At 39.3% G+C, this 25,833-nt stretch overlaps 1 protein-coding gene across 3 annotated transcripts in view; it reads right to left on the bottom strand.

Moving 5' to 3' along the window:
• The window catches only part of lmbr1 (limb development membrane protein 1), a 31,756-nt gene that overhangs the window by 2,446 nt on the left and 3,477 nt on the right, over positions 1 to 25,833 (bottom strand). The window contains exons 3-16 of one of the 3 annotated variants that reach the window (XM_026292541.2): positions 24,690 to 24,729; positions 23,523 to 23,662; positions 21,498 to 21,601; positions 15,028 to 15,154; positions 14,534 to 14,602; positions 14,344 to 14,408; positions 13,968 to 14,040; positions 10,193 to 10,282; positions 9,060 to 9,136; positions 8,497 to 8,574; positions 3,898 to 3,971; positions 3,551 to 3,641; positions 2,887 to 2,953; positions 26 to 898 (exon numbers count right to left, since the gene is read on the bottom strand). In XM_026292541.2, coding sequence (XP_026148326.1) covers positions 876 to 898; positions 2,887 to 2,953; positions 3,551 to 3,641; positions 3,898 to 3,971; positions 8,497 to 8,574; positions 9,060 to 9,136; positions 10,193 to 10,282; positions 13,968 to 14,040; positions 14,344 to 14,408; positions 14,534 to 14,602; positions 15,028 to 15,154; positions 21,498 to 21,601; positions 23,523 to 23,662; positions 24,690 to 24,729 — 1,118 coding nt within the window. In that variant the 3' untranslated portion in view covers positions 26 to 875. Of the gene's footprint in view, positions 1 to 25; positions 899 to 2,886; positions 2,954 to 3,550; positions 3,642 to 3,897; positions 3,972 to 8,496; positions 8,575 to 9,059; positions 9,137 to 10,192; positions 10,283 to 13,967; positions 14,041 to 14,343; positions 14,409 to 14,533; positions 14,603 to 15,027; positions 15,155 to 16,756; positions 16,830 to 21,497; positions 21,602 to 23,522; positions 23,663 to 24,689; positions 24,730 to 25,833 lie in introns of those variants that run through there. The other 2 variants (XM_026292540.2, XM_026292542.2) reach the window with 2 other exon arrangements.

Below are 25,833 nucleotides of genomic sequence, written 5' to 3' on the forward strand. Positions count from 1 at the left end.
TCGTTAGAAAATACAAAATTTCTTATATAAGTACTATGATATTATGATATTATTTCCTTTTAAAGTCCAAATCTTTGCATATTTCAGAAAATTAACTAAACGCCAAAACAAAACAAACATTCATCTTGCCAAGTTCTCTGCTGACAAAATAAGTATTGTGTTCATAAGCAAAATTCTTCCCAGAAAAAGCTTGAGGTTTCACCAAATGGGGGAGACATTATAAAACGTTTCTATTTCCAATGGTCAAGCTCTTTCAACAAGTAAAAAAAGCTCAATCTGAAAGGACTTAACATAAAAAAAATGTATGTATGTTATAGATATAACCTGTGTACATGCTACATTTTGTGTCCAAGAACAGGGTTCTGTATATTGTGTCCGTTTTCCCTATGAAAGGTATCTGTTTTTGCCTAATTTTACCAAACATGGCCTTCATCTCACTGTCCCCAGACCTTCCAACAAAGAGAAAGCAGTGGTTCTTCCTGCTGCATCAATACATTGTTGTTTTCCTGCTTACCTATTTATCATATCAATCCACATGTTCCTATCAGGGGATGTGCTAGATGAGCACATTAAGTTCTAAATAACCTGCTGTGTACAACTGTATTTAATATTACACATGGTATTTGTGATTTTTATAAGTTTCCTTCATCACTGACCAAGTAAATTAATGTCTCACTATGCTGAACCTGTAAACACGATTTTCAATTTCAGTCATGAAAGAAATCTTTCAGATCTGTCACAATGGAAAAACACAGGTCTCTTGACATTCTGTTTCTCCTGTAACATCTTCACAACCGCTTTCCTCAGTTAGATTGGCCAATCAATTCAGTGTCTGGAGAGATGTATTTATGGCCACAGTAAGCAGTTTGCAAGCATCAAGGACCTTTAACAAAATTGCCTGGAAAGAGACAGGGAGAGAGATGATGGAGACCCCAGTCAATACAGCTTACCACTGTGGTCTGGCTAAATTCATTTCTAATGCCAAGGGTTTTGAACTTGGTTTGGTAATTTAAGAAAATCTAATTAAGCATAGAAAGATGCACAGAATTTGAAATGTCAAGGATACAGGGGCAGAGCTGGAGACATGCAACTGGTGATACATCCCAAAACCATCTCTGATTTATCACAGTTGTATGGCAGAGAGATACTTTTTGACCTTGTCTGTAGGCTAGGATCGTAATGGTTTAAAACGCACATGCAGACACTCCGCACAACAGCATATGTCCATGAATGAGTAACATACCAAATAATAATAATATAATAGCAGCATCCCATAATTGTATCCACTGTTGCAACTTCTAGCATTTCCTGTGAGCTCTCTCATCTAACCTTTTTAATAAAGCCAATAAATGCCACCTAAAAACATATGAACTACATGAATAATACTGTTATAATATAAACACAAACTGTTATAATACTAAATACAGAAAGTGCTGACATTAGCACGTACAACTGCCAAGTCACCACAACAGTACTATTTAAGGGTCTTGGCTTTATTCATTTTTGATCATTCCAATTCACAACAACATATTATCAATATATACACATACAAATCATTTTCTGGTTTCCAGGTTTTGCATTGCATTAAAGAACCACTAGTTTGTGCCACAGGTTTAGAAGTTACATTGTAAATAAAAGCTACAGAGAAGGTTCAGCTACTCATAATACCATAATAACAGAACGACAACATTTCTATTAGGAGTCTGCAAAACACCAGTACTTCTATGGGAACATGATTTGGAAATACACTGTTAAAATTGTTCAGCACACTTCTGTGCAGCAGTACGCAAGTCCCCATTGCATTGTACAGTCAATACACAGTGACACCCACAAAAAAACACCTTACATCAACGCAAACCCTTATTTGACTCTTAACGTTTCACTTTGTTACACTCCACGTGCTCTTTTTTTTTTTATTCTGCTGGGAGGCCTTTTTTTCTTCAACTCTGTCTCATGCATTTGTTCTTTTCCATCTATTCAGTGTCACAAAGCAGAACCTGTTGATATTTTGTAAAGCTCCCAGTGAGTCACTGTACACTCGCTTCAGCCCATTCTCCCACTCTGCTGGTCTCTCGCTCGCTCTCTCTCACACACACGCACGCACACGCACGCACACACACACACACACACACACACACACACACACACACACACACACACACACACACACACAGTAGTGCTATTTGAGCAGCTGTGCTCTGCACTCTGCATTTTTATTAGTACCATTGTGATGTAGCTGCTCCTGTCAGTTTTACCCCTTCTCGCTATACTCCTTTCTAGCGTCACTATGGGAAACTACAGAAGAATTCAACTTGCTAACCTTAATGATCTGGTGTTGGTGGTGGCACTTCAAACAGCTGTATGGGATAAGCACTTACTATGACTTCTTGTGGCAAGGTTGGCATGATGTCTCTAAAAATTAATTCAAACTACAGTTCTCAAAGTTTCTTCTTGAGAGCTAGAAGAGATCAGTATCAGTCTGTAAACCACTAGCCTCACACTGTCCTAAGATTTAAAAAAACATCTCAGCTATTTTAAATGAAAATTTTATAAGTTGTTTAATATGTGGAAAGAATAAAATGTATAAATGACAAGTTGCAATTTTATGGGGTGTTCTAGGCAAGACTATATCTTGGCTGTGCATGAGGGTTTAAAAAAAAAGTTATAATGTGGTAATTAGTGATCTTGAGGGGTGCTGTTAAGGATTTTGTCACATCCAGACAGAAATAGACTAGCTGTTGCCCCATTTTCAGATTGGCCGCTTGCTGTAATTTCCTAGTTCATTTCGCAGACAGAAGACTGCTGTCGATCTTCTTGTCTTGCTTTAATCGCTGAAAACTATGAGTTAGGGAATTAGCATGTTCACACAGACACACCCATACTCACCTAGAGTTCTGGACATCACTGGCAGGGCCGAGCTCAGGACCAAGATTGATACACAGCAACCAATGATCTAAAAATCAGAATAGATAATCAAAGGTCAGACCTCTCAGTTGAGATAGGAGAAAACTATGAAAAAAGTGGGACATGCAACTACTGAAACATTTTCGGCTATGATGTCCCTACACATATACGCATACACACACACTTGATTTTGAATTGGTCCCACATCCTGCACAATTAGTACCTCTGAAGTTGCTCATTACCAGGATCTCTCCATTGTCCTTTCAAGTCCTTTCACTGAAGCGTCATGCCTAGTTAACAAGCCTCACCACTCCCAAACTCATTACCAAGTGAAAAGGTGCCACTATGGGCCAAACACAGCAGACATCCTCCACCCCCAAAACCCCACTCTCCCTCTGATGTACAAGAAAGGAGCTTGCACTTTGCCAGTGTTTGCGCAACCCACAAACAAATATTGGACAGATCAACTAAAGCCATTGAAGGCCCCTGACGAAAACATTAGTGAGCAGTAGGAGCTCGGAGTAAAAGAAAAAAAAAGAGGAAACATATTAAACACAGGTTTCCCAAATACATCAGCACCTTAGGAGCAATTTTACCACCCTTGCCCCCACTTCATCCCACCCCTGCCCATCCAGCCCATCTTTACTGTTGTCATGGTTGTGTCATCCTTCCTGGGTGTGAGTCCCTTAAAGACTCGCAGGCTATAGAAGCCAACGACAGAAGACACCATCAAGTAGCTGTTCAGCAAATCAATCAAGGACCAAAAACGTTTCTCTTTTGGTAGCAAAGCAGCTTTATTGAGTTGTCTAAGTATCTCAAGTCTGCACATTTTCAGCTATGATAAAAGGTGACAAAACAGCAGAACATGTCTTCCAGAAGGTGTCTGGCTGAACTACGTCCTCAGCAAACAAAGCTGGCTTGATAATGCTGCTCTTGGCCATGGAATATGCTGCCTTAGTCACAGACAAGGGTGGGGGGTCACTCAAAGGATACAACATGAGGATGATCTCCAGCACTGCTTGAGCCACACCAAATGTGGACAGAGAAGTGTTCCCAATGCCTCGGTCCTGGAAGATGGAAGCACAGACAGAAAGCTGGGTTATTCAATGTCATCACACACCAAACTTATATAAACACAAGTTAAATAAAAAAAAAAAAAATAAAAAAAAAAAAAAAGAAAGAAAATGGGAAACGATAGCACCGGAGGCATTTGCACACACATGCAATTACAGAAATCCTGCAAAGTAAGTATGTGGTGCACGAAGAATTTCCCCACTTGAGAAAGACAGAATCAAATTGGCTAAGTAATGAATGGAACGAGATGAAAGAGACTCTTTTCAAATCACTGTCGATCACACAATATGTGAACAGGTGTTCAAACAAAAACAGAACATTGCTTACGGTAAGGAGAGTGTACAGGCTGAAAATATGCCAAAAACATAAAAACAACAAAACAAATACTTCAGCAAACACACTAGGCGTACCCCTCCACACGCCCCACAACACCCAAACCCCAAAGGCCTTTTTAAACCAAAGCAGGAGGAAGACATACATCGACATATGCTGCACATATCCAGCATCTGTCACATCAACTGATAAATATGTGGTTTTGCTGGACGTGTTATCAGAGATTATGCTCTAAGAGATCTTTGTGTTGTATGGGGCACCTAATATACATTACGTCACACAGACTTGTCACTTTTTACCTTCACAAGTTTAATTTTGACTATACAATTAAAATATAGCTGTGTCATGCTAATCAACAAAAGTACATTGTTTATCTATAGTATTTAGTGTTTTGGAATAAAATTATATATTACAGTTACACAGCATATATCTAGAGTATTGCCATAGTTTTAGCTTGTTATTTTCTTTATTGTATTACATTTCTTCTCACCCACGTTCAGTGTCCTTATCTTGATTTGTTTTGTAAAAGAGCCTGAAGACAGAAGAAAAGCCTGGCAGGTTGTTTCATGCCTTTTTTATGCAACTGTCATCCCTAGGATCTTACTGCAGAGCCCCAGTACAGTGGTCTTTCTCTCTTACACAGGGACTTAGCAGACAGCATCTTATGTCATTTATTAATGGAGACAGGGTGGGTATCCAGACTGGCTGTGTGTGTGTGTGCACTCGTATGTGCATGCATGCGCATGCTCAGGGCAGCAAACCTTCATAGTACACCTTCTTTCAGGTCTTTACTTTTAATTCCAGTAGCAGGGAGGGTGATGTAGTGTGTGTTTGCCCGTGTGTTAAACTGATCTGTCTACTTGTCTCTGAGCTGAAACAAGTAGCAGACACACTGCATTTGTTGCTGGTAAGATTAACACCTTGCAATACCTGCACACTGGCAAGGTTGTCAGCATTGCAGAATGTCTCATGCCATGACCTTTTAACCTCAAGCAGGATATATACTGTTCAAACTTCACATTGGATGATCGGATGGCACCAGTAACCCCGTCTTCCCTCACCTTTTCCAATGTTGACTAGAGAAAATCGGTGGCAAACATTTTCTGTTGTTGTTTTTTTAAAAACATTCTGAAATTCACACAGTTTGTTCCATCATCAGCCTTCTGGCCAGCTCTCTAATTTAAATTCATTTTGTTGCTGAACTATTTGTGGAACCTTTTTCCGATGTTTTTCTTTTAAACAATATTGAATCTTTTCTGTCTCTGTCTAGTGGAAGACTTGAAGACTTGACACCACATTCATTCTTGATTCCACTTGAAAGCTTTTTCACTTGTGTGTTTTATGTATAACCCAGTTTTGTGACAATACCAATGATAGACCCACTCGTCCTTACATCATCCTATAGATAGCCCTATCTCTCAACAGCAGAAAAAATAGTCAATCCTTTTCTTCATGCATGTAATTCAAAGACACAATATTAATAATGTGTACTTCTAATTGTCTGTGTTAGTAGATTAGTTTTTTTCATACTGTGAACAAAAGGTTTCATATGCTTATTCAGTTCTAAGCTACCGAGACCCAACCTGGGATGGGTCTGTTCAGTCCAATAGTGATGTTGTGTGTTGTTATGTCCAAATGCATCCAAATAGACCTGTGTATACTTGCACACCAGCAAGTGTGTTCTGTGGTGAGAGAGATGATGACAACATCAGCTTCACAGCCAACCATAGCTTTGTTCTGATGCAGAAACTGAAGCCAAGCTTTTTTTTTAGGAAGATCAGTAACTACAAAACTGATGCTATTAAATATGCTTTTGGAAATGATTCACAGATATTAAACAGGTTCGAACACAGTCTTTTGTTTATAACCCGGTTCGCACAAATTGTTTTGTTCTTGGTGCAGGAGTTAGAGTATTTATTGTTAAAGTACTGCTTTTGAAGCATATAAAACAATTATTTTAGTTTCTTTGACTTACATTTACACTTGCTAGTAGGATATTATTGGCTTCGTTATTGGTCCACTGTGACTGGTAATTGATAAGAGTAGTTGATCCTTAAATACTAGCATCATGCTGCTGGTGGTATTTGTGTTCTCCAGCTCTTTAGGATGATTGCATTTTGAATTGGATCTAATTATCCTGAGGTGTATTTTGGCAGTTCTAGCTATTCTTGGGTCACACTGAATTAGATCTCTTTTTTTCACAAATTCATTTATGCATATTGGGTTTGGGTGGGTTTTCCATGGAGCAGGACAAAGACCTCTACTGTGCACCATATTTTCATAGTCACATTTAAGTATTGATTTAGAAATTCTGGTAGTTTCTGTAGTCATTTAAGCAATTAAAGGTGCAACGTGTAAAATGTGAAACATTTAGCAGTGGTGCGGCCTTCTGATCACACCTTCCACCATGGTTTCCAAGTGCAACGAAGGGTACGGTGGCTGTCACCTTTAAAACAAAACATGATTCCCTGTATAGAGCCAGTGTTTGGTTTGTCTGCTTTGAGCTACTGTAGAAATATGGCAGCACAACATGGCTGCCTCTGTGAAGGTAGACCTGATCCCTATGTAGATTTAAAAGAGTCATTCTAAGATTAAGAAAATTTCAATGGCTATTTTCTGGTGATTACACACTAATGACAGCATATTTATGAATGCCATATTCCATTTCTGCACTGGACCTTTAAGACTATGAGTTCTGTTAGACTAAAGTTAAGAAGTCATAGTTAAGGCACTTTTGACTGAAGGTGCTATAATGTAAGCTAATGCGTATTTAGAGATTGGCAGTTTTAGTGAAGTGAAAAGTGCTGTCCAGTCACAGCTAATTGTCCATTTTATAAAATACAGTGTCAAGTGTGGTGGCTACCGAGAAGAGGGCCTGCAGTAACAGTTTTATTGGACCCTCTTAGTGCTTGTTCATCAAGCTATAAAACAGTGCCCTTTAACAGTCGCAGCTCCTGTTTTCCTCCTCCTCCTCATTCCTAAAGCATCTTTGTATTCTTCTCCATGCACCTGCATCTTCTCCCTGCTTTTCCTCTTCATCACCTCCTTCCTCTACTCTGTAAAGCTCAGTGGGGCACTGATCAATATGCCAAGGACTACAGAGCGATGCCTCACTGGAAGGAAAGACAAACATTGACAGGGAACTTTCATTGTGTACCCCCATTACAATCAGCACACCAGTGCCTCATCTGAATTTCCCACAGTCGGCACCTCCAGTACCCTGTCCAGACCCAAGACCAGCTGCTTTCTCTTTCTTAATATCACTTTCTCTCTGTTTTCCTCATCTCCTTACACACAGTGTGCAGTAACTGCAAGGGAATTTATATGCTACAAGGACAAGTCAGAGACATGCAGAGTAGGGATAACAGGGGGGACAGATGAATATCATATCGGCATCGATTGTCTTGGAGGACAAGACCCCCACTCACCACTACCAGCCCAGCCCTTGTAATGCTGTGAGATCAGAGGTGTGGCATCCATCCAGCTCAGCAAACACATAAACCATTTAGTGGGGCCACACTGTCAGGGAGGACAGCTTCAAGCTGCATGACAAGTGTAATTTGGGGGTTTTTCTGCGATGCGTAATGCCAAAGAAAACATCTCTCTTCTATAAAATAATTGAAATGTTGAGGGCAGCTCTGTCAGTTTCCTGCAAGACGTGAAATGAAATGAGGGAGAAATAAGATACATTATGTTGCCCCCTCTCAGACAAAAATGCAACCACAAACGTGCACACACACATGCAGTTCTGTCAATTCAGATAAGATGAGATAAAGAGAGCTTAAAACACACGTTCTTAGGTGGAGATGAGAATCTCTGAGAGCAATTCCACACTTGGTTAGTCTGGCTCAAAGTAAAATCCCTTCACCTGGGCCTGTCTGACTTTGGAGAAGCAAGGTAAGGCAGCTTATTCACCCACTGTGGACTTGGGACACATAGCTACCTCAGTGAATGTGCACAGTGCTGTGAAATGACTTTCAATGAGCTTCCAAAACAAAACCAGAGGCACAAGGTTGAGGCCTGATTAACATCTGGCCAACCCTTTTCTTCCAACATGCACCTAAGCATATCTGGAATTCGATTTATGTCTCCGCCGGGAACATGGTAGGTCTGATAGGCAAGCTCTTCTTCAATTTACATTCTGGGCATATGTCGGTGTGTGTTGGGGGTATTCAGTGGGCTTACTGTAGATCCCTTGGGCATGGCAGTCTCATCCACTAGAAGGTAGAGGATATTCAATGCCACCATAAGAACTGAGATTGTCTGCAGACAGAGAGGAAGATAAAGATTTGCTTACACATGGTATGATTATAAAAAGATGGATCAAAGTATCTGGCATTATAATATAATTGAAATGTAGAGGACTTGCTGATATGTAGGTATGGTACGCATACGACCCATCATTCCATTGTTAACTGCTCCAACATTAAGCTTCTCAAAACCAAAACAATGCGGAGGTTGTTTGATGCACGTGCCGTGCCTCTCACATGGCCTTTCTGCCACAATATCAGAAAGCAACATAAATAGTATTTCCATACTATAATCTATTGAAAATCACAGTTGTTGCAGGTGGTTATTGTCTTAAACAGCTATTAAACAAAAGTAGCTTCCCCACCCAGACAGTGTGGGAAAACTGTAAGAGGATGGGGTTTGAAGTGCAGTGTTAGTCCCAGTGGCCACCAGCCAGGCTGTACACACCAGGAGTAAACATAGAATGGGCTTAATGATAGGTCAGTCTGGGCACTCACCGTTCCTGAGAGCAGAATCAGCATCACTATGGGATACAACAAGTTTTTCTCCCAAATTGATGCCTTTTTTCTTCTCTCTGAGAGGAAGTAAGAGTGAGACAAAGTGTGATGTTATTTGTCTTAAAAAAATATATATGTATAACTCTTTCATAATTCAATCAGTGATGAGCTGAACTCCTCCATTACAAACCACGTTCTACCACCAGAAAATCTGTTCATCAAAGATATCTACTAAATCCTCAAGCCCTCTGGCTTTTTTTTTTTTTTTTTTTTTACAGGGTTTGTACAGCTTGGTTTGGTAAAACATATCTAGACAAACATATAATGTGTGTACCAAACACAATCTCACCTCTCATCACAACCATAACCCCTGCAGATAATATACATTTCACAATCTTCACATCTTCAAACATGATGCTCTTCCTCTTTAATTAGCCACTCATTACTTAATTAGTGGAAACAATAATAAATTCAGGATAAAAAGAAATGCAACAAAATTAATTCTGTGATTGATATTCTGGTCAGAATGTATTTCAGTGTGGTGAGCAACTAATGCTTCTCAGTCTTATAAGCCAGATGAAACATTTCAAGTTGGTATCTTCCATCTTCCCTCTTATTTTCACAAATCAGTTATGTTTCTAGACATTGTTGACATCCTGTGGACCATATGCACTATGTCTCTTGTTATTGACATTAGGTCATCTTGCAACCTCACTGTTCTCTAGTTCTTGCCATGCTCACTTGTTTTTGTATTTCCACTTTGTTGGCCCTGCTTATTCTCAAAGCACCCACCCTGCAGGCCCAACAAGTTTTCCAAGTACACTTTATGTGCACTAAATCAATGGCACCACTAAAAGGGTTGCTATAATATAAAGTTGCATCTTGTCCAATATCCTAAGTGCCTTTGTGCTCTCCTCCCCCCACCCTGTGCCCCAAAAGACTCAGGCCCCATTTACAATATCCTAAAATGGATGGAAAATTATCAGGCAGTTCTGGTCCAAGTCCAAATTAAGAAATTAAGGCAGATGAATAGAAAGCAGCTGCCTGTCAGCAATATGTAAACAGCATATATTTCCATGACAGTTCAAGGTCATAAGACAAAATATCTCCTGTCACATAACACAAATACTCACCCAATTTATTTCTCTGATTTCTAATATTGTCCAATTCTTTGTTGAGCTGTTGAGCAAAACTTCCTCGAGTGTAAGTGTGTGAGGAGGATCCTGCAGAAATAGAAATAACTGAAATTAATTAAGTTTGTTGCATAGTCAGAGGGCTGCAACAAACAATCGATTATCAAATTAGCTAAAACCTTTGTGCCAACAAATAAACTCTTAAATCTGTTTCAGTTCTAGTGTTGTTAACCACATAGTATATTTAAGCTAGAGCTTCTGTGTGATATGTTTACTACATGTGCATTAGCACTTAAACCTTTGGCTCAGGAGGAAAACAGCATTTTCAGACATTTTTCATACACCAAAGCAAGGGAAAAAATAGATGAAAATTATATATTAATTAAGATGATGCTGACTTGTTATTGTAGTCATTCCTCAATATATGGTACTTGACTTATACTTATTAAGCAATCCTATCAAAACAAGTAATCCTGTTCAGAACATAACATGTGATCTCAAACAAGTAAAAATAATCTCTTGTGTCAGGAGCTGTCTAGCACATGCCACAACTGGTTGACTGGGCTGGAGAAGACAGCAAGGGATTCTCCAGGAAAACCACAAGGCCAACTCATTTAAGGCTAATTTATCTATTTTACTCTGTTTTCCTTCCAGCTTGACGCACTGGTGCAGAGGCCCCTCAGAGCAAAAGTAGAAAAGTATCCATTTGCATCCCCTGGGGTGACTGGCAGATCAAGACCAATTAGTTCAGTGTTACACCGTTACTAGCATGCAATAAAAATACCATCTTTCATCTCTGTTACAGGACTGAAGGACCAATCACTTTGATCAAACTTCTGTCTTGCCTCTGTCGTTATGACACACCCTGTCTGGATGGGTTTAAATAGGCCAAAAAAAGGTGAGATAGATGAGGAAAGAGAGTTAACAGTTTTGTCTGTGCCCTCGCAGATACCTGTCCCGGGATCTAAGCAAGGGAAAGTTTGAGCCCTCCAAGCTAATGCAGTCACAACACAACAGGAAATGTCACGGACAGTTCAACAGCTCTTTTTCTCCAGAGACGAACTGAATACTCTGCCTAAGGGTAGCCCAATCTGCTCAGCCGCAAATGAACAAATCTATCACCTACATGCATAACATATCCAAACATGGCCGTACCTGTTATCCAACACAGAAGTCATTGATCAAATGAATAGTAGACTCTTAACAGTCATGAAAAATACTGGATCTACTTAAGGACAAAGAACAATATCATCACTTCTTTGAAGCAGTCAGGTAATATGGTAAGAAATTCAACTTCAGTATCTTTAATGACATCACTCCAAGCTGAAGTTAAATATATCCTCCACTTTTTGCTGGCAGCATGATGTAAAAGACAGAGTTACAGCAAGGCAGAGATGCTGAGTGAGGTTTCTGGCATCCTGAAAGGCCCAGAGTAATTCCACATATCCTTTCCAACTTTCACCACAGTCCAAAAATTACATCATCCACAAATATGCAAAACACCATGCTGAGACAACAGAGTCACTGGCAAGGTCATCGTGCCGCATAGCATCTGGACAGCCACTCTGTTGTTCTGATATCAGCAGATCCCGGTCATGGGAGGGTGGAAACTGAGTGTGCCACATCGTCTGTGCTGCAGTACATCTGCAGACTTTAGTAACTCTACTGTACTTCTAGAATACATTCTAAGCCAATTACCTTCTCAAATCATATACATAATAGTCATAGGTACACCCGCAGGCATTGATGTGACTCATACAGCCAGAAATTCAAAACACATAAGGTTCTTCAATCAGAGAATATTAAGCTAAAGTGAAATGGAGCTGCTCCTGCAACCAACCTTAGATAGTGCCTTGTCTTTTAGAGCGTATTATTAATCTTCTGGTGTTAAAACTGGGTGCAATGAAGCCATACAGAAATGCATCTGATCATGAACTGGTTCAAGGGTCTAAGACTATAAGGTGTTATATGTTTTACAAATTGTAAAGTCCCAAAAAGTACATTTATTTTCTGTGATGTTTATATTTATTTTTAAATTTAAAAAATTTGTTAATCTGAGTTGAATTCTTGAAATGATCTGAAAGGCTGGAAGCAGCAAAGTTTTGTATTTTTGCTTTACCAGTAGTTATTAATCTTATTAATCTCATGTTAAGTTACTAATTAGTTAATGGACTTATGTCTGGAAGATCTATAAATTTAGTATGCCTTTGCCTTAAGGTTTCTGTAAGGACAAGATATGCACAATTGTGTTAGCAAAAATGATAATTGTTTCTGGTAAGTTAAATGTCAGCTTTTTATCAAGGAGTTCAAGGAAGAATTCAACTTTAATGGTTCTCCATACCCAGGACAAAACAAAAAAAAAAACCCACGCATGGCCACTCAGCCAACTTACGCTGCAAACACCTGATTTGCAGGATTTTAAATATCAACAATCTTATTACAAATGGACAACTGCATGCAGAAGGACAACAAAAAGGACATTATAAACACAGATGCATAAATTGATGTAGCTCAACAGTCCACATCTATGAACACAAACTGGGTAAGAGGATAATCTGTTAGCGAAGCTGGATGCAGAAAGAACTCAGGTGAAGCAAGAAGACAACATTGCTCACCTCTGGAGTGTGTCCTGTGAACTGTTCCTGAACTGTGTTTTACTCAGCACTCTCAACAGATCAAAGGAACACCACCTTAGCCTTCAGTTTCACCTATGTGGAATGCGCATACTGTTCGTAGATGTACGTACGAACAGTATGCGCATTCAAAAAAACCTTCATGTCAACATCCTCTTTTGCCTTCAGTTCCCACCTCTGTAACAGGCAAAAATGAACTGCAGCTTGGCCTCAGTGCACACATGGAGATGTTGACTGCTGTTGTGTTTTTGCCTCACAGTGACTTGTAAAGATCAAAGTCTAGGAGATGATGAGGAACAGATTACAATTATTCTATCAGTTAGTTCAAAGCAGGGCAGTGTGGAATGAGCCCTAAGGAACCATACGCTTAGGTGGCAGTCTATGGAGGTGGCCGGCATAGCATTTGAAAACATGTGTTATCAAGGCGCAATCTCACTTACCTCCCTGGTTTGAAAGGGCACTCATCCTCTTGATTTACTCACATCTGTACACTTGGTTGCGTGCTTGAGTTAATATTAAAGTAGGTTTTGGAAACTGGCCCAAAAACTTCCTGCATTTTGAGATTATTCAACGTCAAACAAGGAATTTGGAAACACACAGGGGTGGGCATGAAAAGGAAATGCAGGCTAAAAAAATAACTCCATCACCATCCTTAAACTCTTTAAACTTTCCTTTTGTGGCAGCGACCAGAGAACAGCACAACAGCTCCTGGTACCTTTTCAGAAGTCACTGAAAATTCGCTGCTCTTTAATGTCCACCAAGTCAAGAAATTTCATTTCCATCCGTTACCCAAGATACCATTCTAGGCCTGACATTAAATGAGGCAATCATGTCGCCAGAGGTGACAGTGGCACTAGAGTGTCTTAAATGAACTCTTAAAAACTTTCTAAACATAAAATATGGGCCTTGCCATGGTGGCTGCTTTGCCCTTTAGGAGAAAGTTATGAGTAAGACAGCAATAGAAAAAGTTTGGTGTCCAATGTGTGCAGATTTTTGTGAATGTCTCTGTGTGTGTATGTGTGAGAGCCCAGCTGAATTTTCAGTGCTAATTGATTCCAGTGTGGCGCGCTCCATCACACCCAATGGGGCAGTCAACCCCTCCCATCCCCTATAATGTGCCAACACATCTCCCACAGACATACCGTTTAATCTCCTCTGAAGGGCTTCCTCCTGCAAATGGATGCAGTAAATCTGCTCATCCAGGTCCTCCAGGATCTGAAGGGGAGGGAGCAGAAGAGGAAGAGATGAAATGGGTTATAATTAGGTCTAACATGGGACTGGAGAGATGGCAGATGGGAGGATGAGTTGGTGATGTATTTGTAGTCCTCTCTTGTGCGTGTAAATGACCAACTGAGAAAGACATCTTTCAGAGCAGAGAAGCAAAGTGGGCTCAAGACTGAGCTACTCTGTTCTTTCCGAGAAAATATCTAGTTGAACTGAATTGAAACTGTTTAATAAACTTTGTTTTGACCAAAAAATGTGACAAACCAAGCCCATATTTCATCCAACATTACTTACGGTTGGCTTTACAAGTAACTGGCCCATTACGGTGAACATCCTTGATAGTCCCACAGGAGTGCACACTACATAGGGACAGAAATAAGTGTGATCAGCTTATGTTTTTGACCTTGATAAGGTGAACTAACCAATGGTAGTTTAATGACACGGGAGCTATCATATTCTGTTAAATTAATTAAATTAGGCTTACTTAGTAGAAGCAGTCCTCCCATCAGAGAAATGCAGGAGTAGAGGTATGGTAGGTAGAATTCCCACAGATCTACAGAAAGAATGTCAATTTAGTAAAATATAGATCACAAAAAAGGATAGGTAAATTTTTATTGGAATTTTTGACAAGAAAAAAAAGTTCCAAGATGCAACTCTAAGTAGAATTATAATTTTATCTTTTTCATATTTTGTTTTGTGAGGGAATAAAACAAGATATAATATGTTAAATCTGTAGCTATGTAGCTCAGATGTTTTCTTAGATGTTTTCTTAGATGGATAACTATGGAGTGACTCCAGCTGACCAACTTGAGACTAAAGCTTTATTGTCACTGTACAGTCATGAACAGGGTTTAAATATGCTCATTTAACACTCTAAGAACCCCCCAAAAAATGCATGAAAATTGTTGAACTTTTCCTTTAAATTTTTTTTAAAAAGATGTACAGGTCAGAATGAAACAGAATACATTAAAAACATACCATAGAGTGACTCCATACTGGCTGCATCATTGTCAATAAGTGCTGATGCCACCCACACAATGCCCAGGATGAGCAAAGCCAGCAGAAAGAGCATCACAAAGGTCTCTAGAATACGTGCCTTAATGCCCTGATAAAAAAGAAAAAAAAAGCACATAAAAAAAAATAATTAAAAAAAAACAAACATCTGTGTTGATATGGCTGGTAGGGTTACAATTACTATCTGAGCAGACATATACTGAGTTTCATAGCAACATACAGTATCATCAAAAAACACATTACTCAAACCAATGTTTATTGCACTGAATTGGAAGGTGGCATTTACTACTTTTCATATTCAGTTGTTAAACAGCAAACAGGCATCTACCTTGTCCCTCAACCTTGTCTTGGTGATACCAAACAGCATCATTTCCTCACAGCACACAAGCACACAAACATGAAATAAACGCTCACATAGATTTCTACGTATAAACAGCTTTTATATACATTAAGGTCTATAAAGTGGGTCTAACAGGGGCTGGTGGTGGCAGCTGTGAAATTAAAAAGAGGTTTGGGGGGTTCTGGAAGGAGCATGAAGCCTGGCTAGGTCAGCTACTGTCTGCGATCCAGAGCAGGCCTCCCATCTGGGGCTGATTAGGAGCTCCCTTAGCACCACAGTTGTGTACTGGGCCACAAAGACGAGAGAGTTTTGGGGTAATTTGGGTTTTCCGGGTCACAAACTGCTGAGTGGTTAATAAAGTCTTCCTCTACCTATTCACACAGTTTCCATTTCCCGCCCTGCTGGAGAGCCATGCTGTCTAGCACAGTAAGATAGATAGGCATTCGCTTACACATGTCAAGTAGGCTACCAGGCATGGGATAACAAGGGCTCTCTGCCTTTGGAGTGCTGCCTAAATTGGGTACATGTGAGCAATTTGTTACCAGCTAACATAATGGCTCTGTGGTTGCTGTTCAGTATTTGCCAACAGGTACAGAAAGGGGGTCTCTCTTTGAAAGTCCCCCTGTTAATCATGAAGCCAGTTTATAGAAAGCAATGGTTTTAATTCTGCAGATTAAATTAGACAGGGCTTTTTTTTGGTTCCCCAATACAGTTTATGACTGTCACCCAAACCACCTGTCCATTTAAGATTTAAGTTACAATTTGGGTCTCTGTTAACAGCTATCTTCTCTCCAGCAAAGTATAGTATGTTCTAACTCACTCTTTAGCTCTCATCACTTTTACAAGCACCTTTCAGACAAACAGCAATCAGGACTCAAAGAAATTATTTGATGTATACCCATTATCAGTGCACTATTGAGTTCATACTCTGGATATTGCTATAGGGATTAAAGATGATTACATTATTTGTCAGGGGCTGAAAACATAGCATCATTTCACTATATGCAATCACTCTCGCCTTCTCTTATAGTATTATTCTGGAAAAGCCTCATTGAGTGAGTGTAGAATTTTCTAGCACAACAAAGGAAAGTGGGCAGGATCTGGAGTGCCCCAGTGTGGTCAAGGTGGACACTGCAGCTGCAGTTAACAGTGGTGGGCCCAAGTGAATAAGTGGACCATGGAAGGAAATATTTGTCAACTTAAAATAACACTGACGTTCCTAGTATGAATAAAATATAACATGGATTATATTATGGATGCCATGCAGGTAATGTTGTGTAACAACATGAGGATCAATATACTGACAAAAAATATAGCCACCCAAATAATCCCAACATAAATTTTGCTAACTACCTCATGCTCTTTTGTATACACTGGAAGCATGCCGCAATCAAACATCTCAGAGCTCAGCTGGGCAGTGGGGAAAATACTCAACACCACTAAATTGAAAAAAAGAGAAGAAAAAGAAGAGACTGAGAGCAATGATAGAAATAAAAGAGAGGGCACAGCAGAGAGACTGGTGGAAGACAGGCTTCACCATCTGAGCACATCTCATTCCCCAGAGGTAAGAGAGGTGAGAGAGGAATGCTTTCAGGGACTTCAGCCATGTCCCACATGTGCTCTCTTAAGGATGCATCAGGACAAGCAGAAGCCACAAGCAGGACATGTGTCCGCTCAGGCGCACCAGTCCACCTTAACAAGCTGCCCATGCCATGCTGAAAGTGCAATCCCTTCAGATAGGTCTCTCAATCATTTATAAGACTCAAATCATTACCCATTCAGATCATTTAGGGCAAAGGCAATGCTTGTCACCTCCCTCACTATCATCCCTGATTCCTGCCTTGCTGGAAGAACAATCCACAGTGTCAGACATGATTCAACTGTTCCAAGAGAAAGAGGACACCAAACTGAGGTCTGACTGGTTTCATTCATGTATTTACATAAAAGGACATTGCAGACTGAAAAATTCCCCTGTCCTTAACTATTCTTACAAGGATAATTCGAGTCCTTTGTTCCTCACCAATGCAGTAAAGAAGGGCAAACGTGTGCTTTGAAAACAAAATATGGTATTAAAATGACCATTATCAGTGATCAAAGATAAAACGGTCAAATTGTGAATTAAGGGACAAAAAGACCTGTGCCTTAACATCCAGTGTGTCTGCTCAAAGTTTCTATTCTTGCCATTTTCAATGTGTAACTACCTCTAAATATAGCAGCTCTGAAATATTCAGCATCCCCTGAATCTCACACCAACATGAGTGAGGGGCTGGTTAACTGCGACTATGCTTGTACAATAATGTGGAGACTTCCACAGTATTGTATAGTGGTCAAAGAAGAAAGTAACCACTCCCTAAACGCTACCAAACTAAAATTCTTGAATTAACGTAGGGCCACACAGAAACATGAGCAGTCGAGTAATTCAACCTCAAAAGCCACACAATTAAAAGCTGTAGATGGCCTGAAATTTGTTCAAAAGCTTTTTTTTCCCCTAACTGTATCACTGAACAACTAAAGCACAACCTGCTAGTGTCTTTGATGTAGTACTTCAACTACTGAGTCCAGCAGAGAGTTCACTTGTGTGACAGACAGAGATGTTCCATGGGAAGCTGCATGGTTGTGCTGGATGTTGGATGGAGGGAGTGAGAAAGAAAAATCAGAAAGAATTAGGCAGTGCAGGAGCTTCCTAGTTGCAGGTATCAGTCCTTAGCAGGTCAGCAGGAGGTGGCAGAGATCATCCAACACACCATCCTTCTGCTTACTGTCAGGGGCGTGTGGAACAAGAGCCAAGAGTGTAATAAGTAAGGGAGGGGGCAGGGTCCGTTTTTGCTCCACAGCAAAAACGGACCCTGCCCTCTTTGCTAAAGACAGGCCAGTTGCCCAGGACCTTCTTAGTGTATCATACAACCAGTCAGTCACACAGCAGTGACCGTGTTAAAGACAGAAAGCAAAGCCCCAATGAGACAGGAGTATGGAAAATGATCTGTATCACGTCGTATAGTTCAAATTGAGAGGAGGGGATATGGTTTTAAAAAAAAAAAAAAAAAAAAGCAAACACAGCTGTGAATTAAACTATTTGAAACCAACCCACCTGTTTCTATGATTGATCCATCAACAAAACTCAAATTAAGAAAGCCATTTCAGTGCTTCTGAGCCTGTTGAGTACTTCTGTAGGATGTTAAATAAATTTCACAGTGATGACAGCTTGTTCTGATTACAGAAAGGTGTCAGACTGATAAGTCTTTAAAGAATAAATGGCTGTGTTCTGGGTTCTGTCAAGCAGAAGGTTAGCATCAAGTACACTGAGCAGTGTACCAACATATTGCTCTGCCCAAAAGCATTAGTGCAGTAACTCAATCTACACATCTTGCTTTAAAATCTTCAAAAATGCCTGAATGCTGTTGTAGAATCAGTTAAGTTTCACAACGTATCATTTAGTTTAGAAAAACTGAGTCACGAGAGAAGGGGGATAAAATCCTGAGCAACTCACTTGTTCGTTTTTAAATTCCCAGCTCAAGCTAATATGTTGCCATGGTAACAAACATTGTAACAGGCAGCTTTAGGGACACATTGTGACCTTAAAGGAAGGTATGTAAACACCACTTTATATGCTCTGGCTGGCCCTGCCCAAAAGAAGCCCTGGGAAAAATGTCTGCATGTGCAAGAGATTTGAAATAAATATCCAGGCCCCCATTGTGGAGCTCCAACAAAGAGGAGTATCTTAGTAACACCACACGGGTTTGTTGGGCGAGCCATCCCCTCCCCTCCACAATAAACACACTTCTCATCATCAGCGGGTTAGGGCTTAGGATGAGATTGATGAGGAGTTTCTTTAACTACCAGATGAAACCTGTTGGCCCTTTGCTCCTGTCAGTCAGGGGGTCAGACTTTTTTCCAACTCATTTCAGGATCAAACACATTTCAATACCGTGGGTAAGACCAAAACACAGTTCACGAAAAGCATACTTTGCACAGTTCCACACAAAAACAGGAATATTTGAAAAATGTACATACTGATCATCAAACTGTAATTGCTATAATTATTAGTAAAGGCTGTAAAATTTTATATAGTTAGATGACAAACATTATCAAGCATTATTTCTTAAAAACATAAAATTAGATGCCATAAAAAATAGACCAGTAAGTTTACAGTCAAAACCTTACTTTGATCTAATTGTATTATAGTTTCATGTATAATTATTAATTAATTTTAAGAGCTTTAATATAAATTGAAGTCTATAGAAAGGCTTGTGCTAATGTCTTCTCATAGTATTTGCCAGAACACGCTGATCATCTCAATAAGGATGACACAGATGGCTCTCATTATTGTAATGCCATCTACTGGTGATGTGGAGACAAAATAGCAGATAAGTGACAGAAATGCCATACTGGGACATGTAATGCCTCAATTAGACACATTGGTATCTATTCCACTACACTCAAAACCACTTTATTTAGATACTAATCTATGATGTAAAGGCACAATGACACATAAAATAGAGGTTTCTTAAAAATCACAACCTAAAAACCTGAACTACACACTATACTTGTGTAGTGACCTCAGTGATGCAGCTCTTCTGCAATGATTTGAGCACGCAGCAGTAAAGTCAGAGACATTTTACAGCAGCAAATAAAGCTAGATCATAACATCTGACATCAAGACCCTAAGTCACTCTGATTCATCCACAATTTGGACAATTTGTTAAACTATTAATCACTCAGCTAACAGAGGTTCTGAAGAGCTGAACAGTTAACATTCAAAAAAAAAAATTTCCATCTTCATTCTGGTGGCGTCTTTTAGTACATCGTCAAAAGTAAACACAGCCACATGAAAAGACTGACTTACAACATTAGTAGTGAAATTCATCATTCACTTCATTTCCGCAGTCAAAAGGACCTCGCAGTGCCATAACATTAGCCTAGGAGGTTAAAATGCCACATAAAACCTTATGACATTGTGGTTTAACGCTGTTATTGGGGAAAGGGATAATATCACATTATAAAAACTGTGGTCTGTATTATACATTCCTCTTGCTGTTGACTGTATGATTGACTCTGCAGGCAACATAGTTTTTTAGGTGAAACAGGACTGTCACCTCCACCCCTTCCTTAGCCCACACTCACAATATATACCTGGATGTGCGCTCAACACTGAACAGCGCTTCCTCTAAGCAAATTTATGGACAATCAGTAGCAAAAAACAGTCTTGCTGAAATGAAAAAGAACAAAAAGGAGGAACGTGAAAGAGGCCCTCATCCTGCTTCCTGCGCGAGAGCTGGCCCTCTGATAAAGAAATCCAACAAAACAAATTAGTGAGCTGAAGAAGGAAAGAATGGCTATACACTACAGTACAGACTAATTTTTATGTGCTTTTGCCAGGAGGGACATAAACCAGAGAGGTTTCAAACTGTGACACAGGATAGAGGTGTATTAAAAGTAAATCTTGCCCCCAACATTTTGCGAGGTTCTATTGTGCTGTCATGTTGCTGCAACTTTATGGACTTTTGGAACACGAGCTCTAAGCCTCTTTTTTTGGGGGGTAATCAATTAAATGAGGAAGTTCGCTGAGCCTTACAACTCGATTATTAGCCTGTCCTTTTGAAGTTTTATTTTGGGGGGCTGGGGAGGAGGTGACAAGGAATCAGGCTTTAAATCAGTGGGGCCGATACAGCAGTGTTGAAGCGTTTGCAGCCTATGGCCTTATTGGAATGGTTTGTCAGGATGTGGCGCTGGGCGAAGACCAGATTCAGACTTTCATGGTTAATGAGCTTTCTGCGGTGGCAGTTACGGTCAGTGGCATGAGTCAGGGAGAGGGCAGGACTAGGCACCTGCTGCTTTGGCTGTTAAGAGAAAACCTTTGGCATGTATAGCAAAGCATATAAATACATCATCAGAAAAATAAACGTTTCACATTTTTTCATTCCATATTTCTTTCTTTGTTTTTAAACATTGCAGATTATGTAGTTTTGCCCTTCATAGTGATAAATCATTCAGGTATCCATATCACAAAACAAGATGGAAATGACCCAGACTTTTAAAATGTTGATGCAATATTTTTAATGACAGCATTCTGCAACAAACATTGAAGACAATTTACCTTTTTTGATCCAGCAAATCCCTCAGATTCCAGGAAGAAATAAGCAAAGGGCATCAGGACAAAAAGGCAAAGGTTGGAGAACAGTGACACCAGGTTCCACAGGCCTACAGAAACCAAAATATGAGTTATATCTACAAACCATATAAATTAAGGGTCAGTTTAATTTTTAATGTGACAATGTTACAGTTTTTTTTTTTCAGGCTTCCTTCCACAAACAGAATTTGAATTTCTTTCCATGAGTACTATTACATAGTAGCTAGAAGCTTAGACACTGATGCAGGGTTTCATTTGGCCAAAGTCTACCTTGCAATGTATAAGGTATGGACTGTAATGCCCCCTGGTGGATTTCATACCACCCAACAACCCTAAACAACTGACGATGTGAATTGATCAGATTTGTGGCAATACTGCACGAGACAGAAAGTCCTCCCTGTAAGGTGTCTTCGCCATCTATTAGAAGCTGCCAGTGGTGCTGGTTATGCAGTTACGCATATTTAAAATAAACACAAATTTGTAGTCAAAGAATATTTCTTAAATACAATTATAAACATCTTAACACATTAAACAGTATGTGAGCATTTACACACAGTCAAAACTGCCCAGAATTTCAAGTGCATCACTTGCCTTTTTCCACACTTATTCCTGTATCAAAAATGTAGTCATATCAAACGCATCAAAACAGACTCATATTTATTTTCTTCCTGGACATTAAACATACCCAACACAGTTTTCATTTTATAAAGAACTGGAAAATTCAATCTCTCTATTTTACAAAAGTTCAAATAGGGAATGGTCTGAGTGTTTGTCTGTGTCTGTCAATGGTGTACCCCACACCAAATGCCAGTTCAGAGTGGCTCTAGTCCCTAAAACCTAGATAGCAATATTAAGTGTAAGACACTGGATGGATGGGTGGTTTGCCTCACGAGACAACTGCTGCAAGGGCCTCATCTTGAAGATGACTGTTCAATGAGGACTAATGCTTCTGGTAAAATACTTAATTTAACTATGGTTTCGTACTAGAATAGTTTTTTGTACCAAAACATTCAAGTGAAGCTCTAAACTTTGTTATAGATGCTGATTATGTTTTCAAACAGTAGTACCAATTTAAAATAAAAAGAGGGGGCCATATTAGAAAAATGATTTAGTGGTGTTCTTTCTTTCCTCTAAAGAGACTAAAATTGCTGTATTTATCCAAGAAATAAATGAGATTGGACACTTTCAACCAATGCCAAAGTCAGAATCAAAAAGATGTTGGACACCCAGTGTGTAAATATATTATTTTCATTTAGTTTTTGTATTAAGTAGTGGTATACTTTTTAAACAAACCCCAAAGTTTGACCCTGCATTATAGGTTGCATTAAAGCACAATCAAAAATGGATTCAAATAAATTATTACTGGCTCATGTTAATTTCCTTAATGAAAACCATGATGAAAAATGTTCATTTACAACCTTTTTTTTTCCCTGTAGGAAGAAAAGTGCATTTTGACTGAGAGTAACAACTAAGTTGATGAAAACACAATGACTTTTCACTGACTAAACTAAAAAAAGGATGACTAAATTATAAAGGATGAAAATCACCATTAACTATAACTGTTTTCATCTCAACACTGCCAAAATTGACACTGTTACTAATTAAATCATACAAACATCGATCTTTAAATAAATTATGTTTTTACTACAATTTCAGAAAAGCTTCTCAAAAGCAGAAAGATTTCTGGACAAGAATTTACTCTCACCGGCCGGTTCATTAGGTACACCTGTTCAATTTCTTATTAACATAAACAGCTAATCAGCCAATCTCAATGCATCTATACATGTAGATGTGGTCAAGATGACTTGCTGAGGTTCAAAACGAGCTTCAAATTCAAATTAAAATAATTATAATTCTAATCAATATTATTCCAACTACATGAAATTACTTCAGAAAAGCTGAAAAGTTGGCCAAATCAAAAAAACATTTCTGGAAAAGAAGAGAAAATCAGTTAATTACAATTAAAAACACATGAAGTGTGTGATTACTGACCATGAATAAGGGAACCATTGAGCCACTGAATGTAATAGCTTCTGGGGAAGGAGAGGAGGATCTCATTACTAATGATTGAGAAAGGCAGCAGGAAGACAGCACCACCTGACACTGCCAGGGTGAAGGTGCACAAGTACAATCTGCAAATGGAAACACAAGACACATACAAGCATGACCAAAAGAGTTTCTCTGTGCATCCTAAAACATAAAGCCAAATCAAGTGACTATCAGATACAGGACAGCCTGTAAGTGTGTTAGGGTTAGCTGAGATAAAAACTAAGACATGCAGAATCACATCAAAATAATAATGCATTTCTTTTTCTTTTTCAAATCTGATTGTATGTTACAAGCAACTTGGTAACTGAAGAATTAATTTTGGATTACATCTTGTATTATTAAAATAATATAATAATAAGAAGAACAAAAGTAAACAGGGGATTAAATTATTTAGTGACAGACACTACTTAAATGGGACTGGATTTTACTGCCAACCTATAATTTTAATCATCCCTCTATTCCTCACTTTAGCAGCCCCTGCCCCAGTGCTAGAAGAAAAGACACTGGCTGTGTTTCTGCAGCCTGCAATTTGTAGAGCTTCAGAGACAGTGGGTCTCCATATTGAGCCCAGGGGAGTGACCATCTGCCCAATGGTCCTCAGTGGGATGGCACAAAGTCACCACTTCATCATTTCTCTAAGAAGCTTATTAATCTGAAGTTCTTTCATTATTTTGATGGACACTTGAGTGCTACTTTCCTCATCTAGACTCAAAAAGGTATCATGTGACTACAAAAAGCAACTCTGAGTGTGTGAGTAACTTTAGATCTGATATTTGCCACCACTGTTCTAGTAACAAATTAAGAGAATTCCTGGTAATTAATGAGTTAGTGCAATACATATCATTGTATATAAATTATAAGTAAGAGGTCTGCAACTAATTATTTTCATGATCGGTTAATCTGCCGAATAGTTTCTTTATTAATCGAATGCACAAAATGTGCCCATACCAAGAAAAAATTTTTAATAACAGTTTTTGAATCCATCTATACTCAAAATGCTTGCAGATAAATTTTCTATAGATTCATTTAGTCTGATTACACTCACGTAAGCCAATTTGTCGAGGTAAGTTAACACAAAGTGGAATAGGTAGAAAAATAATTTTCACTTACGATATTCTGTTGACAACAGCATCTTCATCTTCGTGATCATCTATAAAAGAAACCAAACCACTTCAGTCAGTTAATCAGGTGGGACAGTAAATAAGCTAATAAGTCATATATGTTCCACATTTTATACATCACATCATAAAACAGAAACCAGGCGATCACTGGATTTTTGTTTTTTTATTAAGGACTTTTATACCACTTGAAGTCAAATATGTGATACTTTCCCATCTATGTTGGCCAATACCGACATGGCTTTTTGTCAGAATTGTAGTTCAAATGCAGGAGCAAAAACAAAGTAAGATTTGAGACCCATCTATTTTAAAGGAAAGGGTAAGCATTGTACATATACAAGTGTTTTGAAAACAATAACATGCTAATCCATCCATCCATCCATCCATCCATCCATCCATCCATCCTCTTCCTCTTATCCAGGGCCGGGTCGCAAGGGCAGCAGTCTAAGCAAAGATGCTCAGACCTCCCTTTACCCAGACACCTCCACTAGCTCTTCCAGGGAGATGCTGAAGCATTTCCAGGCCAGCCGGGACATGTAATCCCTCCAGCGTGTCCTGGGTCTTCCCCGAGGTCTCATCCCAATGGGACATGCTCAGAACTCCTCCCGTGGGAGGCGCCCAGGGGGCATCCGAGACAGATGCCCAAACCATCTTAACTGGCTCCTCTCGGTGTGGAGGAGCAGCGGCTCATGACCATAGGTGAGGATAGGAATGTAGATCGATTGGTAAATAGAGTGAATTGACTTACAGCTCAGCTTTATCTGGCCCATTACCTGAGACCACTTTGCCTTGGGTGACCCCACCAGGTGCAAATAGCCCTGGACAACATAACTCCCGAAACCATTCCAGGCATTCATACCCCTCCACTCTTAGAGCTGAAATGATAATTTGACAGTTGTTTTTAGCGGACAGCATTCTCAAAAATATGTTAAGTAGTATTTCTTACACCCCTCTGTTAATTTTGATTTATTTGTGTTGTTAGTGAACAGATTGGGCTACCAAACTGCCTAGATGCAATGACAAGAGCAGTCTAGATTTCTACTATACAAACCTCCAGTAGGAATCTGTGGTGCAAAATGGTCTACTTTCAAAATGACACAAGGGAAACCTAGGTGACCTGGACTATATTTGTCCTG

This window comes from Mastacembelus armatus, chromosome 20, assembly GCF_900324485.2.
Source record: "Mastacembelus armatus chromosome 20, fMasArm1.2, whole genome shotgun sequence".
In the NCBI taxonomy this organism is placed as follows: Eukaryota; Metazoa; Chordata; class Actinopteri; order Synbranchiformes; family Mastacembelidae; genus Mastacembelus; species Mastacembelus armatus.